The sequence below is a fragment of the Abramis brama genome (genome assembly GCF_963993115.1).
Source record: "Abramis brama genome assembly, chromosome: 7".
In the NCBI taxonomy this organism is placed as follows: Eukaryota; Metazoa; Chordata; class Actinopteri; order Cypriniformes; family Leuciscidae; genus Abramis; species Abramis brama.
In genome coordinates this window covers 37521387-37539766 of record NC_139969.1, presented here as the reverse complement: position 1 = coordinate 37539766, position 18380 = coordinate 37521387, and the positions used below count along the sequence as shown (strand labels likewise).

The 18380-nt window shown below is 40.1% G+C and overlaps 1 protein-coding gene across 1 annotated transcript; it reads left to right on the top strand.

Moving 5' to 3' along the window:
* The first annotated feature begins 4376 nt into the window (after positions 1–4376).
* LOC311086997 (uncharacterized protein) lies at positions 4377–13049 on the top strand. The gene is made up of 2 exons (XM_084120255.1): positions 4377–4539; positions 11624–13049. Exons 1-2 carry the CDS (start codon positions 4509–4511, stop codon positions 12658–12660), a joined length of 1068 nt encoding a protein of 355 aa, XP_083976381.1. The 5' UTR covers positions 4377–4508; the 3' UTR covers positions 12661–13049.
* Positions 13050–18380: the final 5331 nt, after the last annotated feature.

Below are 18380 nucleotides of genomic sequence, written 5' to 3'. Positions count from 1 at the left end.
TCCAGCCTCTTATGAAGATTTCAGATGACCCAACACATGTGAAGAGATGATGCCAACCTCTGCAAGGACTTAAGATGACGCCAACTCTGAATTAACATACAAAATTGCCTTTTTTTTGTGTGTGTGAATTGAAATTTCTGTCTGTATAAAGTAATTTTTAAAATAATTAGTTGCATTGTGCAAGTTATCATTTGGAAAAATGGCAGTATATATACTTTATACATAATATAATTCTTGTGTTTCTGTTGTTTCCACGCAGATTCCAGCAGTTTCTCTCCTTTTACCTCTAACACTCTTAGCCATCTAACACTTCCATCACTCATCAGTGGCTTCCCCACTTCTCCTACCACGCCTCCTACTACTTCTGTACCTTCTTTGTCTACCTATCCACTTTTTCACTAGAGAGCCAACTCTGTACCTCATTGACTTACCAGCAATGAAGTTGAGCTACCAAAATCTCTAGCTGAGCTGGGGGCTAGGGTACAGATGGCCGTGGACAAAAGCCAAGCAATTGACCAAGCAGTTTTATTTGCAATTTGATCAGGCAAAAGTGGTAAGAAAATGGGCAACTCTGGAAGATGCATTTAAGAAAATTAAAGACAATAACAAATCAACAGTACAAGGTGTCATCAAATGAAACTTCTACTCTGAGATGGAAGAACTGATTGGAAGTAAACATGACATCGACTTCCCAGTAATAGGTGATGCTATGAATGTCCAAATAAAGAAACCGGAGGCACTCAGAAAGGATTCTTCAAGGCCCTCTTCTCCCTGGCCAAGTGATGTGTCTCCACAACATTCCTCCTTCAGCAGCAGGCCACCATCTCCTGAATTTGAATGCAAATCTTCTGATGCTTCAGCCATCAGTTGCCACAAGAAGAAAAGATTGTTGGTCAGCATGAACTCCTCAATTTTCTCAAGGAATTTGAGGAAGCAACCCAGAGGCGCTATGATGAAATAATGACGTAGATGACTGCATCACAGAAAACTTTATACAACCTTGTACAAACATTTCTGGAGAAGTAATAGAACATGTATCTGTAATGTGGCCAAAATGCATGTGATTTTATCTGCATAAAATAAAAAAAAAGCTTAGTGTTTGTGTTCCTTTGTTATAAAGGTTTAACTGAGCACTTTTTATGAATCGTGAATCGTCACTTTTAATAGTAAAAACGTAGTAAAAGATTTTGAGAGAGAGAGTTCCACATGTAATACTATCTATTTCATATTCAAACATGTCAGCCAATCACAGCAGTGGGCGTTAACTCTAAAGTCTCACAGCGACCAATCACAGTAGTGGCCTTTTACTCTAAAGTCTCACAAAGACACGCCCCTTCAAACAGAGCGTTCAAATCAGAGGCTAAAATAAAAATGCTTTTTATTTCTAAATTATTTATTCAATTGTTGATGTAAAAATCATACTAACATTATAAGGGCACCGCAGGAAACATTATAAAATAATTAAATCCAGTTCATGAACCCTTTAACCTGAAATGTTATTGTTTATTGTGGTATTTTATGTAGGGATGTCCCGATCAGGTTTTTTTGTCCTCGAGTCCGAGTCATTTGATTTTGAGTATCTACCGATACCGAGTCCCGATCCGATACTTCTATAATACATAAAAAAAGAATAAAGAAGAGCGAAAACACAGATCCAGGATGTTCCTTATTTTTTATTTAATTCACCTTATTTTAACATTCAACAACTCTGTTAACAAACAGAGCACTTCTGTGAGGTAGCTTGAACAATCAAGTAATAAATAACATAAATTCTTCACTTTTGGACTTTAGTGCAACAGTAAATATAAAAAAGTCTAATATATAAACAAATAGCACCTCAACTTAAAATATCCGGTAGGCATGTAAACAAATAAAAAATAAAAGTGCCACAGTGTTTGCAAAGCCAGTAATATGCTTTTAGGAACTGCACTCCTAACTCTTACGCCGGTTTCACACTGCACGCGTGCAGTGCGTATTTTTTTCGCCGCCCATGTTAACAGATTAGAGCATTCACACCGCACGCAGAGGTGGCGCGGCAGTGCGTAGCAGAGCAGAAGCAGCAGTGCCGCGATCGTTTCGGCGCCGAGTCTATTTTTGCTGCGCTGCTTACGCTGAATTAAAGTGACAATGCATTGATCATGGCCAAAATACACCGCAGTTTTATCCAAAAAGTGCATTGATGATTATCTATTGTGTTTTAAACAGTCAATCAAATGACCAACAGCAATTTAAAAAGAAAACAAATGTCCAAAAACAAACTTGTTGCCAGAACAATAAAAACAAAGATGAACCAAAAGTTATATGAAATTATTAATAAAATAAGCTTCTTGACAAGTCTTTTCTCTTAAATGTATTTGAAAACGAAATAAAGCAATGCCAACTTATCCATTATAGAGTACTCTGTCTGTACACAACCCGCGGTTCAGCCGCGCATGACAAACACACATTGTCAGTGTGAAAGCAAAACGCGCGTGTCCTGCTCCTGCTCACCATACGCACTGCTCCTGCGCTGCTTACGCTCTGCTAATGCGTGCAGTGTGAAACCAGCGTAACTCTGTGCCACCGCATAACTATAGATGGGTTAAAAAATAATGAGAATATATATACATATATATCCGAGTTCTGATCGGGAGGTAACGTCCGATTCCGATCGAGTCTGAAAACACGTGATCGGGCCCGATTTCCGATCATGTGATCGGATCGGGACATCCCTAATTTTATATGCTGCTGCTTAGTTATAGGTCTTAGATTTTAATGTTTTATTTTGTCCAGTTTAATTCTTTGTCATTGTTACCGGGACCTCATTTCTTCGTTTCATTCCTCTCATGTTCTTATGTTATTGAATGTTAATCAAAATCCTTGAATCCTTAAATCCACATGCACTCGTCCTTCCCAAAGGCCTGCGTGACTACGACCCTCCCACGGCTGATTTTCATGTTCCTTTGCACGTCATCATCGGTAAGTGCACCATTATCACACTTGGGCGTAATGATAAAGGGATAGTCACCAGAGAGAGATATGCTGAATCACCTAGTAGGCAACTTGTATCTTTTGCTGCCAGTTAAGAAGCATCCTTGGTCATTCACAATGCCCTGTAGTAGAAGAGATTAAGAAAGCTTTTCCTATTGAGATAATTCACCTTCACCTTCTCAATTAATTATTGCCATATAGAAAAAAAAACTTTTTACATGTCACATTTTACATGAATATGAAAAAAATACATTTAAATAATGCAGATCTTCACATATAGGCCTAATGCAGAATTTTACATATAATGTTCCCATTTTATATAAAAATATGAAATAAATAAAAATCTGAATAACGTTGAGGCAAATAAATAAAAAGGAACATCCCTCCAAAACCACTTAACCAAAAAATTAGTAATATTACTATTATATATTTTTCGAAAATGTGTTCTTCTGTCTGGGGTCGAGCAGCTGTCAGGGGGTTAAAGGGGGTGTTTTACAACACACTTATTTTATTTTATATTATATTTATCATCACATTTTATTTTTGCCATGGTATCATAAATGGGGCGCATCTTTGTCAATTTTTGTTACCACAGTGTTAGGGGATGGACTGACAAAATGGCAACAGTAAATCCACATTTGGGTGCCTGGATTTCAGCTATTGCACTGATTTAAGATCAGCCAAAGTTTGCAGTTGACAGACTGGTTTAATGGCTGACAGCAACGTGTTCTATAGTAAGAGGTTTTACCTGGCAAACATCATTCATCAATATTTTTGTAATTTCATCAAATATTTGTCTTGATTATGCGTTGATTTTGTCTTTCATTTCGCAACATTTAAAGTTGAAATGTTTCATTAATTTTGCTTTGCAAACGAAAAACCTGAAACTGCAGTCTAAATTCAGATTAGTCAGTGTGAAAGTCAGTGTCAAATATTATGACCAGTCATTGTTTAATTTAGATTTACATTTAAAAAAGAACAGATTTATTTAGATTTGTTTAAGATTAAAATTAAAACAGAACACAACACCTACAATTAAGTAGGCTAGGCTACAACACATGTTGAATGGCTTGATCTAAACAGACGATTAAAAATTACAAACATGACACTTGTAAATAAAATTACTTTATATTTATAATTGAAATATATATAATATAGTTTTGTTTCAATCGTATGAGGAATTAATTCTGCCTTGAATCATTGAACCTTTTTTTTTGCTGTTACACGACTTTAACCAGCAGATGTCCTCAGCTCAGCGTGCGGAGTTTTGATAAGATGAAACTTGTCAAAATTTGAGCAGGGTTTTTGAGACGATAAAATCTGTAGATGGCGGTAAAGCACTGTATGGCGTTCAACCTGACAGAAAATACTAGAGGAAGAGGAGCTACTTACACTAGTTCGCTCACACACACACACACACATACAGTAAACAACAGTTATATCGGGGATACGGGACTACATGGCGCTCATCCTCTGCGCCAGTCACTTAAACACGTCTTTAGTCGTTTTGTCAATCAATAACACTAACTATAACAACTATGGACGGCGAGGAAGAAAGCAAGATTATAGGTAATGCTTGTAAATATTCAGTGAAATTTGTTGTAGTTGCGTTTGTCTATACAGCGTCTGTATAGTGAGTAATCATTTCCAAAATAAGTTAGTTAGTTAAATGAAACTATTACTACATTTACCTGAACACTGTCGTACAGGCTCTTTCAAGGAAAAACAAAACACTTTAAAATGCACGTGTTAGCAGTGCATGCTGGAGCAATAGCAATACTTCACTGCCAAATCATAATAAACCAGAGGCAGCCAGAGCTTTGATATGTTGCCAGATTGGGTCGAGCCAAATCTCACCATAACCCGCCCACTCCAAGAAAAACTGGCCAAAACATTAACTGCCAAAATAAAAGATTATATTTCCATGTCAATCAAGAATGATAAGGACCATTCTTATCTCCGTAAAACAAATAATGACAAAATAAATGGAAATAAATCAATTTCCCAGGAAAACAGATCAAAATAGGGCAAATACTTTAAAGAGAATGGCCAGATTGAAACTTTTAAAACTACAATGAATCAGCAGATGCAAAACACATGCATCATTTTCAATGTCAACAGTAAGAATAAGCCAATTTAACAACAAAAAGTGCCCATTATAAGTGAATGGAAAAAACAATATAATTAATAGGCATTTCACACAGGTTAATGCACCCTCTACAGCCAAAATGTGCCATTCATTGATACATAGGCCTACTGCTCAGTTATTATGAATGTTGAAACGGTTGTGCTGCTTTATATATATATATATATATAATTATATGTAATTATTATTAATTTTGGAACCTGTGCTACTTTTTTTCAGGATTCATTGATGAATAAAAAGTAAAAAAAGAACAACATTTATTTAAAATAGTAATATTTTCTCTTTTATTATTATTATTATTATGCTTGCTGAATAAAAGTATTAATTTCTTTAAAAAAAAAAAAATAAAAAAAAATTGGCACAATATACACTACCATTCAAAAGTTTGGGGTAAGTATTTTATTTATTTTTTACTTTATTTTTTTTTTTAAATAAATGCTGTTCTTTTTAACTTTTTATTCATCAGTGAATCCTGAAAATTTTATATATATATATATATATATATATATATATATATATATTAGGGGTGTGACGAGACGCTTACTCCACGAGACGAGAGACGAGACACGAGATTGGGTTCACGAGAACGAGACAAGACGAGATTTTTACACAATTTTTAAGAAATCCTCAATGATGAAATATATGAATGGAAAATAGTCTTTTATTCAACTGAAAATCACAAAATGCAAAACAATTTAGGTGCATTTTGAAATCAACTTGTAATGAATGTTATTTTACTTCTATTTTAATGAATTCTATGCAGTAAAGGACATGCAAACACTGCAAAATGTTTTGCTATAAACTCTACCGTCTGGCTTCTCCCCTGTACGATTTCACATGAGAAATCTAACTCCTTTCCACAAATCGAACATAAAAAAAATAAAACAGTATAAATAAAATAAATATAAATAACTGAAATAACACTTTAAATGCAAACAGTGTGTATCCATAATCAAAGTACTGCTCTCTCAAAACTACAAGTTCAAACAGAAACAATTTTTTTTCTTCAAGCATGAAAAAGAGATAAATTAACTACACAGAACAGCCTAAGATTATGGTCATGTTCTTTTTCAAGAATATAAGCATGTCGACGATTTCTGGCAGCAGTTGAGACCTTTGGGCAGTAACTTAACTAGGGCTGCACGATATGAGGAAAAGCTGCAATGTGCGATAACATTGTTTAATATTGCGATGTCGATATGACTTGTGATATGTGAATGTTAGCTATACTGTTCCCATGTCTTAGTGCTTTAATAGGTTCTTTGCGCGATAGGTCAAATGTTTATTACCTGCCTGTTTCAGATTACACTATTTTAGCGCGATTTTGGCACGATCCGTTTCGTGGAGATTCGTAAAGGACAACGGGCGTCGGGACGCAAGATTCGATCGTTTCATTTCTTATAGTGTGTCATAGTGGGCGACAACCTACGCGTCTGCGATGCTTCACGACATCACGACAGAAAGACTAGCATGTTTAATTTTAACGGTCCTCCACGACGGGTTGAGTGTGAGCGAGAGTGAGTGTGCGCGAGTGAGTGAGAGTGCGAGCAACAGTGAGTGTGCGTGTGTGCGCGCGCGAGTGAGTGAGTGAGCGAGCGAGGGACAGTGAGTGTGTGTGTGTGCGCGGAGTGTGTGTGTGATTGGCCCGGCACACAAATGATTTAAAAGTGGCAGGGGCATCTTCAATACTAATTTCACCCTCACGCTCCATCACGCTGACATCACAACAACTCACGAGACAAAGTTTCACCTCGACGAGAAATCTCGTCGCGTTTTAATCTCGCGAGATCTCGTAACACGAGATCTCGTCACACCCCTAATATATATATATATATATGTGGAAATATTAATTGTGATAATCTGAATCATGGAGAGGATGTGTGTAAGATGTATGATCTAGTTGTGGCTGGATTAAAAGACTCAAGTAAACCTTTTTGTAAAAGAAGTTTTAAACAACAAAATGCCCGATCTGGATGGAATGAGCATGTAAGGGACCATCACCAGCAGGCTAAAGTGGCCTTTATAAATTGGGTTGCTGCGGGTAAACCAAGGACCGGACCTGTATTTGAGCATAAAAAACAGATGGATAAGCAATTTAAATGTGCTGTACGGTACATAAAAAGGACGGAGCATAATTTGAGGGCTGACTCCTTGCGAAAACTGTTGCAAAATAATGTGCAAGACTTTTGGAAAGAAATTCAGGTTGTGAATGCTGCCAAAGTTCCTCTGCCCTTTAGGGTTGAGGGAGTTACAGGGCCTGATAATGTTGTGGAGCTGTGGAGAAAGCATTACAGTGATTTATTCAATTGTGTAGAAAGTAAAAACTTCAGTATTGGTGATGTCTCCCCTGACAATGTGAGTTTCACTATTGAGGAGGTAACTAAAGCCATTAGGAAACTATCAATGGGTAAATCTTGTGGCTTGGATCAAATCACAGCGGAGCATTTAAAATTTGCCAGTCATAGAGTTGTGGTATTACTTGCTTTATGTTTTACTGCAATGTTAACGCATGGTATATTGCCCAGCTCTATGCTGTCTGTTGTACTTGCACCTGTAGTGAAGGATAAAACAGGGAAAATCTCCAGTATTGACAATTACAGGCCAGTTGCATTGGCTTGTGTCATATCAAAGGTTTTTGAAATTGTACTCCTGGATAGATTTCAGAAATATGTTGTCACCACTGATGAGCAGTTTGGTTTTAAAAGTCAACATGGAACTGATATGTGCATCTATGCCATGAAAGAGGCTGTGAGGAAGTACGGAGGGCAGAACTCCACTGTGTTTCTGTGCTTCTTGGATGCCTCCAAAGCGTTTGATCGCATCAACCATGGCAAACTGTTTGAAAAACTGCAACAGCGAGGGGTTCCTCCCTACCTAATCCGGATCCTAGGTTTTTGGTACACACATCAAACAATGCAGGTTAGATGGGGTAGTGTGTTATCAAGACCTTTTTCTGTGACTAATGGGGTGAGGCAGGGTGGGATTCTGTCACCCATGCTTTTTAACCTTTACATGGATGATCTCTCCCGAACATTGAAAAACTGTAAGACCGGCTGCATGATAGGGGAAAGACTATTAAACCATCTACTTTATGCTGATGACCTGGTCATTATGTCACCCTGCTCTGCAGGCCTCCAGCAATTGCTTGATGTGTGTACTGAATATGGTGAACGATATGACATCAAGTTTAACCCGAAAAAGACTGTTGTGATGATTGTGAGGACTAGAGAGCAGCGTAAGGCTGTATTTCCCATTTGTCAGGAGGGGATTTGTCAGTTGTGGAAAAAGTGAAGTACCTCGGTCACATTATAAGGAGTGACCTCTCTGATAATGATGACATCCAGAGGCAGTACTGTAAATTGTATGCACAAGCTAATATGCTGGCACGGAAATTTGGAATGTGTACAGAAAATGTAAAAATAGTCTTGTTTAAAGCCTACTGCACACCACTCTACACTGCCCACCTGTGGTGTTGCTACACAAAAGCTGTATTTCACAAGTTACAAGTAGCATACAATGATGCTCTTAGGATTCTTTTGAAAGTCCCTCGCTGGACCAGTGCCAGCCAGTTGTTTGTGCAGAATGATGTGACCACACTAAATGCTGTAATAAGAAATGTTGTTTATAAATTTATGATGAGACTCATGGACTTGCAAAATGAAATTATGATTGTTTTTATATGGCCTGACCAGAGCAGTACTAGGTACAGCTCGCTGCTTTGGAGGCACTGGAGAAATTGTTTATATGGATTATAGTAATCCTTTGTTTTTTTTTATTTGTCTGTCTGTCTCTTTTACATGTTTTTTTATGGACCTTTTTGAGTCTGAAATAAAGAAAATTATATATATATATATATATGATCCTGAAAATTCAGCTTTGCATCACAGAAATAAATGATAATTTAAAGTATAATAAATTGAAAACCAATTATTTTAAATTGTAATAATATATCACATCCATCCATCCATCTTCTTCCGCTTATCCGGGGCCGGGTCGCGGGGGCAGCAGTCTAAGCAGAGATGCCCAGACTTCCCTCTCCCTAGACACTTCCTCCAGCTCTTCCGGGGGGACACCGAGGCGTTCCCAGGCCAGCCGGGAGACATAGTCTCTCCAGCGTGTCCTAGGTCTTCCCCGGGGTCTCCTCCCAGTGGGACGCGCCCGGAACACCTTCCCGGGAAGGCGTCCAGGAGGCATCCGGAACAGATGCCCGAGCCACCTCAGCTGACCCCTCTCGATGTGGAGGAGCAGCGGCTCTACTCTGAGCTCCTCCCGAGTGACCGAGCTTCTCACCCTATCTCTAAGGGATCGCCCAGCCACCCTGTGGAGAAAGCTCATTTCGGCCGCCTGTATCCGGGATCTTGTCCTTTCGGTCATGACCCAAAGCTCATGACCATAGGTGAGAGTAGGAACGTAGATTGACCGGTAAATCGAGAGTTTTGCCTTGCGGCTCAGCTCTTTCTTTACCACGACAGACCGGTACATCGACCGCATTACTGCAGAAGCTGCACCGATCCGTCTGTCAATCTCTCGTTCCATCCTTCCCTCACTCGTGAACAAAACCCCAAGATACTTAAACTCCTCCACTTGAGGCAGGAACTCTCCACCAACCTGAAGTGGGCAAGCCACCCTTTTCCGACTGAGGACCATGGCCTCGGATTTGGAGGTGCTGATTCTCATCCCAGCCGCTTCACACTCGGCTGCAAACCGTCCCAGTGCATGCTGACGGTCCTGGTTTGATGAGGCCAACACGACAACATCATCTGCAAAGAGCAGAGACGAAATCGTGTTGTCACCAAACCTGACACCCTCCGGCCCCTGGCTGCGCCTAGAAATTCTGTCCATAAAAATTATGAACAGAACCGGCGACAAAGGGCAGCCCTGCCGGAGTCCAACACGCACCAGGAACAAGTCTGACTTACTGCCGGCAATGCGAACCAAGCTCCTGCTTCGGTCGTACAGGGACCGGACAGCCCTTAGTAAAGGACCCCGGACCCCATACTCCCGGAGCACCCTCCACAGGCCGCCGCGAGAGACACAGTCGAATGCCTTCTCCAAATCCACAAAGCACATGTGGACTGGTTGGGCAAACTCCCATGAACCCTCCAGCACCCTGTAGAGGGTATAGAGCTGATCCAGTGTTCCACGGCCCGGACGAAAACCACACTGTTCCTCCTGAATCCGAGGTTCTACTATCGGCCGTATTCTCCTCTCCAGTACCCTGGCATAGACTTTCCCAGGGAGGCTGAGAAGTGTGATCCCCCTGTAGTTGGAACACACCCTCCGGTCCCCCTTCTTAAAAAGAGGGACCACCACCCCGGTCTGCCATCCCAGAGGCACTGTCCCCGACCGCCACGCAATGCTGCAGAGGCGTGTCAGCCAAGACAGCCCCACAACATCCAGAGACTTGAGGTACTCAGGGCGGATCTCATCCACCCCCGGTGCCTTGCCACCGAGGAGTTTCTTGACTACCTCGGTGACTTCAGCTTGGGTGATGGACGAGTCCACCTCTGAGCCCTCAGCCTCTGCTTCCTCAATGGAAGACGTGACGGCGGGATTGAGGAGATCCTCGAAGTATTCCCTCCACCGTCCAACGACATCCCCAGTTGAGGTCAACAGCTTCCCACCTCTACTGTAGACAGCGTTGGTAGGGCACTGCTTCCCTCTCCTGAGGTGCCGGACGGTTTGCCAGAATCTCTTCGAGGCCAGCCGATAGTCCTTCTCCATGGCCTCACCGAATTCCTCCCAGGCCCGAGTTTTTGCCTCCACAACCACCCGGGCTGCAGTTCGCTTGGCCTGCCGGTACCCGTCAGCTGCCTCAGGAGTCCCGCAAGCCAACCATATATCACAATATTACATTTTTTTTTTTCTGTATTTTTGATCAAATAAATGCAGGCTTGATGAGCAGAAGAAACTTCTTTCAAAAACATTAAAAATAGTAATGTTTCCAAACTTTTGGCCTGTACTGTATATAGCACAGATATAGCACAACCGTTTCAACATTTATAATAACTGAGTAACATATAATCATATTAGAATGATTACAACTTTTTATTAATCAAAGAATCCTGAAAAATTATTACAGGTTATTAAAAACAACAACAACAACAACAAACAACTATTAAGCAGAACCACTGTTTCCAACATTGATAATACATCATCATATTGATTTCTGAAGGATCATGTGACACTGAAGACTGGAGTAATGATGCTGAAAATTCAGCTTTAAAGTATATAAAATACAAAACCATTGTTTTAAATGGTAATAATATTTCACAATATTATTATTATTATTTTTTAAATAATAATTTTTTAAAACATTAAAAATAGAAATGTTTCCTAACTTTTGACCGGTACTGTAAATAAAATAAAATAAAAAAAACTTTCATATTGCATTGTGTATCGGCACTTAATTCATTTTTTGCATGGAACTTTTATTTCTTTTTCACCTTTTATGGTTTCTTTGATTTTATTTAATTTTTTTAACAATTTTATATAATTTAACTTCAGATCTGATGAAAGTGAAAGAAGAAAGTGAAGAACTGACTGAAGTGGAGGAGATGCGTCAATATCAGGAACCAAAAAACCTTCACGAAACCGTAGCCAACGATTCTTTCATCTGCCCTCAGTGCGGAAAGAGCTTCACAAAGAAAGCACAGCTGAAGGATCACACGAGAATTCACGTTGGAGTCAGGCCTTTCACGTGCCATCACTGTGGAAAGAGCTTCAAACAAAAAACAAACCTTAAGAATCACGTACGGATTCACACTGGAGAGAAGCCTTTCATGTGCCATCAGTGTGGAAGGAGCTTCACACAGAAAGGGCAGCTTAAAACCCACTTGATAGTCCACTCCGGTGAGAGGCCTTTCAGTTGCCTACAGTGTGGAAAGAGTTTTTCACATAAAAAAACCCTTAAGGATCACATAAGAAGTCACACTGGTGAGCGGTTATTCACATGCCCTCAGTGTGGAAAGAGTTTCATGCGTAAAGGCGTCCTTAAGAATCACCTGCGAATTCATTCTGGAGAGAAGCCCTTCATCTGTCTTCATTGTGGGAAGAGTTTCACCAAAGCAGAATATCTCAGAATTCATCAGCACACTCATTCAGAAGAACGGCCGTTTGACTGTGATCAGTGTGGGAAAAAATTTCTTTCAGCATTACAGCTCAAAAGACACTTGAAAATTCATGCAGATGAGAAGTCTTGCCCGTGTTCTTTCTGTGGGAAAACTTTTCCAATGATTGAGTATTTGAAAAAGCATGAGAAAATGCATACCGGTGTGAAAGCTCATGTGTGTTCTGAGTGTGGAAATGTGTTTTCCACAATCACTTTCTTGAAAGAGCACCAAAGAACCCACACTGGAGAGAAACCTTACACGTGTTCTCACTGCGGAAGGCGTTTCACTCATTCGAGTACTTTTAAAAGACATGAGAGACTGCATACTGGAGAGAAGCCGCACCGCTGCCCTTTATGCATGAGGAGTTTCACTGCATCAAGTACTTTACTGAGACACAGAAAAATATGTTGCCACAAGCTGATGTCACAGTGACCAAAGCAAATATCAGGGCTTGATCAGATTGAAAGGGCTGGTTTATTCCTTTTCTGATCTGATCGAGAGGACATGTAAACACTTGATCGGGTTGAAAACTGAAACTGAAAGGACTGCGTATGTGCAATGTCGTAAAAATAGCGTAATGATGTATGACGCTCATTGTCTCCAAATTATGACCAGAAATGGATAAATATTAAAGGACATTTTGCAGGGTTTTTTTTTTTTTTTTACAAAATTAATATAGAACCTTGTATGAAAATACCATATGAAAAGTTAATGCAGGATTTAAAATGTTTTACCAGACATGAAAGCACAAATTTAGTAGAAAAAGTGACAGTTTCCTTGACTGTTATCCAGCAGCTCTTGAATAAAGTTATTGTCCAACTAAAGTTTTTGATTGATTCACTTCCGTTGCAAAGATCATTAGTGGGGGCCGCTAACATGACACCGTTTTAACTGAAAACAGAAAACTTTTAATGTGTTCTGGCCGAGAATGCAAACTTTGAAATAGGTTCCAAGGTGCAAGTTTTGACATATTTTTTTGAAAAACGTTATCATCTCTGTGTAAACTTCAAAACGTGAATCTGTGAAATGGTGACGGCGTGCACATGCATATTACGTGTTTAGTCTATAGTTATGAATATATAGTTTGAATATATATGTGTGCAGGTGCGTAGTCTTTCTTTACAAATTGACATCGCCAAATTACTTGTCTGGCATGCATAATACAGAATTTTTAGTCGTTTCCACGGATCCATGCGAACTGGAATCACTTTGACAATGCTTTATCTGTACAGAGGTGAAGGGAAGGAGGCCTTCACAGTGGAGAGTTTAGTTGACACTTCAGGACTGCGTTGTTGTCATGTCCAGGCGCACTCTTCATCAGATCTGGATATGGCTTGGATCCAGAGGACTGCGGTAAACCTCGGGATAAACAGAGAGACTAATATTAGCGTAGACGCCATTCTTCTTATCAGGGGTTATGGGAAGTGTTCCTGGTTCCGGCTGACCTAATTTATGCAGCCTAACATTTTACATGAATTTGAATTTAATTATAGAAGTTGATAATGTGTTATGTGTATGCTGGGTTAAAGAGATGTGTTTTTAGTCTAGATTTAAACTGACAGAGTGTGTCTGCTTCCCGGACACTTTTCCAAAGTTTAGGTGCTAAATAGGAGAAGGATCTACCGCCAGCAGTCGATTTTGATATTCTAGGTATTATCAACTGGCCAGAATTTTGAGATCGCAATAGACAAAGGACTAATGCGTTTAGAGCTCGCTCAAGTACTGCGGAGCTAATCCATTTAGTGCTTTGTGTGCACTATAATCAGCAATATTTTAAAATGTTTACGATGTTTAATAGGGAGCCGATGCAGTGTTGACAGAACCGGGCTAGTATGGTCATACTTCCCGGTTCTGGTAAGAATTCTAGCTGCGTTTTGGACCAGCTGTAGTTTGTTTATTAAGCGTGCAGGGCAACCACCCATAAGAATGTGTTTTTGCAAAATGGATTTAAATACAATCTTCAATTCCCGCGCTATATGCAGATTTAATGGAGTGCATGTCACCGAAAGCAACAGATATGAGCTGCATTTTATTGATCATCAGCTAAAATTTCTAAATCAAAGACCGCAATAAGAGAGAGCGGCAACAGCCCTGGTAAGATCATTTAGTTTCTTTACTTTTAATGATGATGATTGTGTGTTAAGCGTCTGCGGCTTACTTTCACTTTGATTTGCGATAGTTTGCACATTGGCTTAATGAAATAGATGCTCAGCTTCTCATCTGCGGTGATGCATGTTGCATTAGCGTCGCCATATCTGGCTATAACATTACATATAGACTATAACACACTCTCACACGTTTATTTTTTTAGCATTTTTGGGAGGAGTAAAATTTACATATGTGGTTTCAATAACCAGATGCATTTACACTTTCGTCTGGAATGTGGCCCAGAACTCCTCCTGAAGTGGTTTGAGTGATCGGATTCAAATCCGTCTCAAATGCATTTCGGAGGGCATTTACACCTGGTCTTTTCACGATCGGATAGCTATCGGATCACAGAAAACGCATGAAGTGGCCAGGTGTAAACAGCCCCTATGTGTTGGGATTTATCTGACTTCTGTGATGTGAGACAGCTAGCAGACGGTCGGTTTAGCCAGTCTGTCTGCTTCCTGACCTGAGCCCCAGTTAGTCAAGGATCAACTCTGAGACTATGTGGTAAAGTAGCAACCGCATCACCAACGCCGGTGCTACACTCAGCTACACTTTACCAGCACAGTCTTATTCCTTACAAGAAAAAATAAGTTCAGTCCTTCAGTCCCTGCAGCACTGACTTTCCTCAGCTGTCACCATGGCCTCGCATTTCCCACATAAGCACCTATGAAACGAAAATGTGTATCTGGAAAATGTTTATCTCTCCCTCTCTTATGTTGATGAGAAACTGCTATATATGTTAACGTTAGTGTGGACGGATATTAACGAGTGTGACATACAAAGTTTATTAGTTTCTGTTATTGGTAAGTATCAGTACTCCTAGATGACCAATACTAGCTTTGTATTGGTCAATTATACTACCAATATAATCTGTACAATACTGTGATCTGAGCATAGTGTTACATATCGTCAGCTAACGTGTATCTATAAACTAACGCTGGTCTCTCACCAAGACATCTGCCCTGTTCTCCACTTGTTCTCCTCACACCACAACTCAATTTGTCTCCTCGGACCGTTGTTTTATCTAATCCTGACCTGTCCCTGGTCTCTTGGCTGCATAGCAGGCTCATAATTGTATGGCTGTGGTCCATCCTACGAGTAAACATTTACAATTTCCTCAGCGTCCGAACTGTCATTGTGACCCATCGCTTTCCTATTGTTTAAATTTGCTGCAGTCACTTCCGTTACTTCTCTTCCGATTTGGCATTTTTCAGATGCGGAAGTAAAATGTTCTCACAAAAATGACTCCAGAAGCATTATTAGCGTATTTATAAGTAAATATTTAAAGAAAATCTAGTTTCTACATTATTTTTCTATACATTGACTCACTGGGGGCTCTAACCTGCAATATGCCCTTTACAGTGAGGACAATAAGTATTTGAACACCCTGCTATTTTGCAAGTTCTCCCACTTGGAAATCATGGAGGGGTCTGAAATTGTCATCGTAGGTGCATGTCCACTGTGAGAGACATAATCTAAAAAAATCCAGAAATCACAATATATGATTTTTTAACTATTTATTTGTATAATACAGCTGCAAATAAGTATTTGAACACCTGTCTATCAGCTAGAATTCTGACCCTCAAAGACCTGTTAGTCTGCCTTTAAAATGTCCACCTCCACTCCATTTATTATCCTAAATTAGATGCACCTGTTTGAGGTCGTTAGCTGCATAAAGACACCTGTCCACCCCATACAATCAGTAAGAATCCAACTACTAACATGGCCAAGACCAAAGAGCTGTCCAAAGACACTAGAGACAAAATTGTACACCTCCACAAGGCTGGAAAGGGCTACGGGGAAATTGCCAAGCAGCTTGGTGAAAAAAGGTCCACTGTTGGAGCAATCATTAGAAAATGGAAGAAGCTAAACATGACTGTCAATCTCCCTCGGACTGGGGCTCCATGCAAGATCTCACCTCGTGGGGTCTCAATGATCCTAAGAAAGGTGAGAAATCAGCCCAGAACTACACGGGAGGAGCTGGTCAATGACCTGAAAAGAGCTGGGACCACCGTTTCCAAGGTTACTGTTGGTAATACACTAAGACGTCATGGTTTGAAATCATGCATGGCACGGAAGGTTCCCCTGCTTAAACCAGCACATGTCAAGGCCCGTCTTAAGTTTGCCAATGACCATTTGGATGATCCAGAGGAGTCATGGGAGAAAGTCATGTGGTCAGATGAGACCAAAATAGAACTTTTTGGTCATAATTCCACTAAACGTGTTTGGAGGAAGAAGAATGATGAGTACCATCCCAAGAACACCATCCCTACTGTGAAGCATGGGGGTGGTAGCATCATGCTTTGGGGGTGTTTTTCTGCACATGGGACAGGGCGACTGCACTGTATTAAGGAGAGGATGACCGGGGCCATGTATTGCGAGATTTTGGGGAACAACCTCCTTCCCTCAGTTAGAGCATTGAAGATGGGTCGAGGCTGGGTCTTCCAACATGACAATGACCCGAAGCACACAGCCAGGATAACCAAGGAGTGGCTCTGTAATAAACATATCAAGGTTCTGGCGTGGCCTAGCCAGTCTCCAGACCTAAACCCAATAGAGAATCTTTGGAGGGAGCTCAAACTCCGTGTTTCTCAGCGACAGCCCAGAAACCTGACTGATCTAGAGAAGATCTGTGTGGAGGAGTGGGCCAAAATCCCTCCTGCAGTGTGTGCAAACCTGGTGAAAAACTACAGGAAACGTTTGACCTCTGTAATTGCAAACAAAGGCTACTGTACCAAATATTAACATTGATTTTCTCAGGTGTTCAAATACTTATTTGCAGCTGTATCATACAAATAAATAGTTAAAAAATCATATATTGTGATTTATGGATTTTTTTTTTTTTAGATTATGTCTCTCACAGTGGACATGCACCTACGATGACAATTTCTGACCCCTCCATGATTTCCAAGTGGGAGAACTTGCAAAATAGCAGGGTGTTCAAATACTTATTTTCCTCACTGTAAGTCCACTGTTTAAAACAAGTAAAGAACTTGATTTGCAGCTTGATTTGCAGCTTGTGTGACATATAAACATCAACCCGATCACTTGTTTTAGCGTTCATGTATACATTACATTCAGATTCATCAGTCGGAATGATTTCAGTCTGATTGAAACAAAAGTTGTGTATGTAAACATAGGCAGTGTGACGTGCTTTAAATTGTGCCCAAAATTCTATAACATCCCTGTGAAAGTCAGACACTACCAATCTACCCCATTTAGATATGTTTAGAAACTAACATACAAACTTTCATTCACCCTGCTCATAAAAAAACATGCATGGTTTTACATGTGGATACAGTGGCCTTCTTCACAAATACACAGATATTGTAATAGCTGTAATGCAAAGCAGAATCAAGAACTTTGAAATCTGAGTCTGAAGTCTGAATCTCCATTATCTATGCAACAAGCTATCAGTTACACTCATGTCATTATGGTCCAATGATTTTTGACTGTAAGAACTCCCAGCTCAGTCCTACTGCCAGAATAGTTTAGGTTGTCCCTATATGAATGAAATAGTGTACATCACACTTTATAATCTTTTTCTGACTTTTAATATTTCAGTGTTCCTGTTCAACCTACACTTCACTTTCTAGGCAAATTGCTGTAGCATTTCATTAAAAAACATGAGGCAACAATGTGGTAGTGTCCCAATGGGGGACCATTTCGTAAATTGTTCCAGTCCTTTTGACCATGAGAAATTCTTGCCCATTCATCCACCAGTTTGGGGAACCACTTCTTTAACAGATGTTGTTGGACAGAGTTTCTCACCTCTGGCCCTCAAGGTTCGCTTTCCTCCAGAGTTTCGCTCCAACACTAATCAAACACTCAAATGGAAGGCTGTGTCCTTGTAAAGCTGCATATCTCTCCTGCAACATCATCAGGCGCCACCAAAGGCCATCTCAATTTGAAGGATTCTTGGAAAGGAGCTTTCATTTCGCGTCCTTCGTTCAACTTTTGAAGGATGCATTAGCTGCGTCCCAATTCAGAGGCTGCATTCG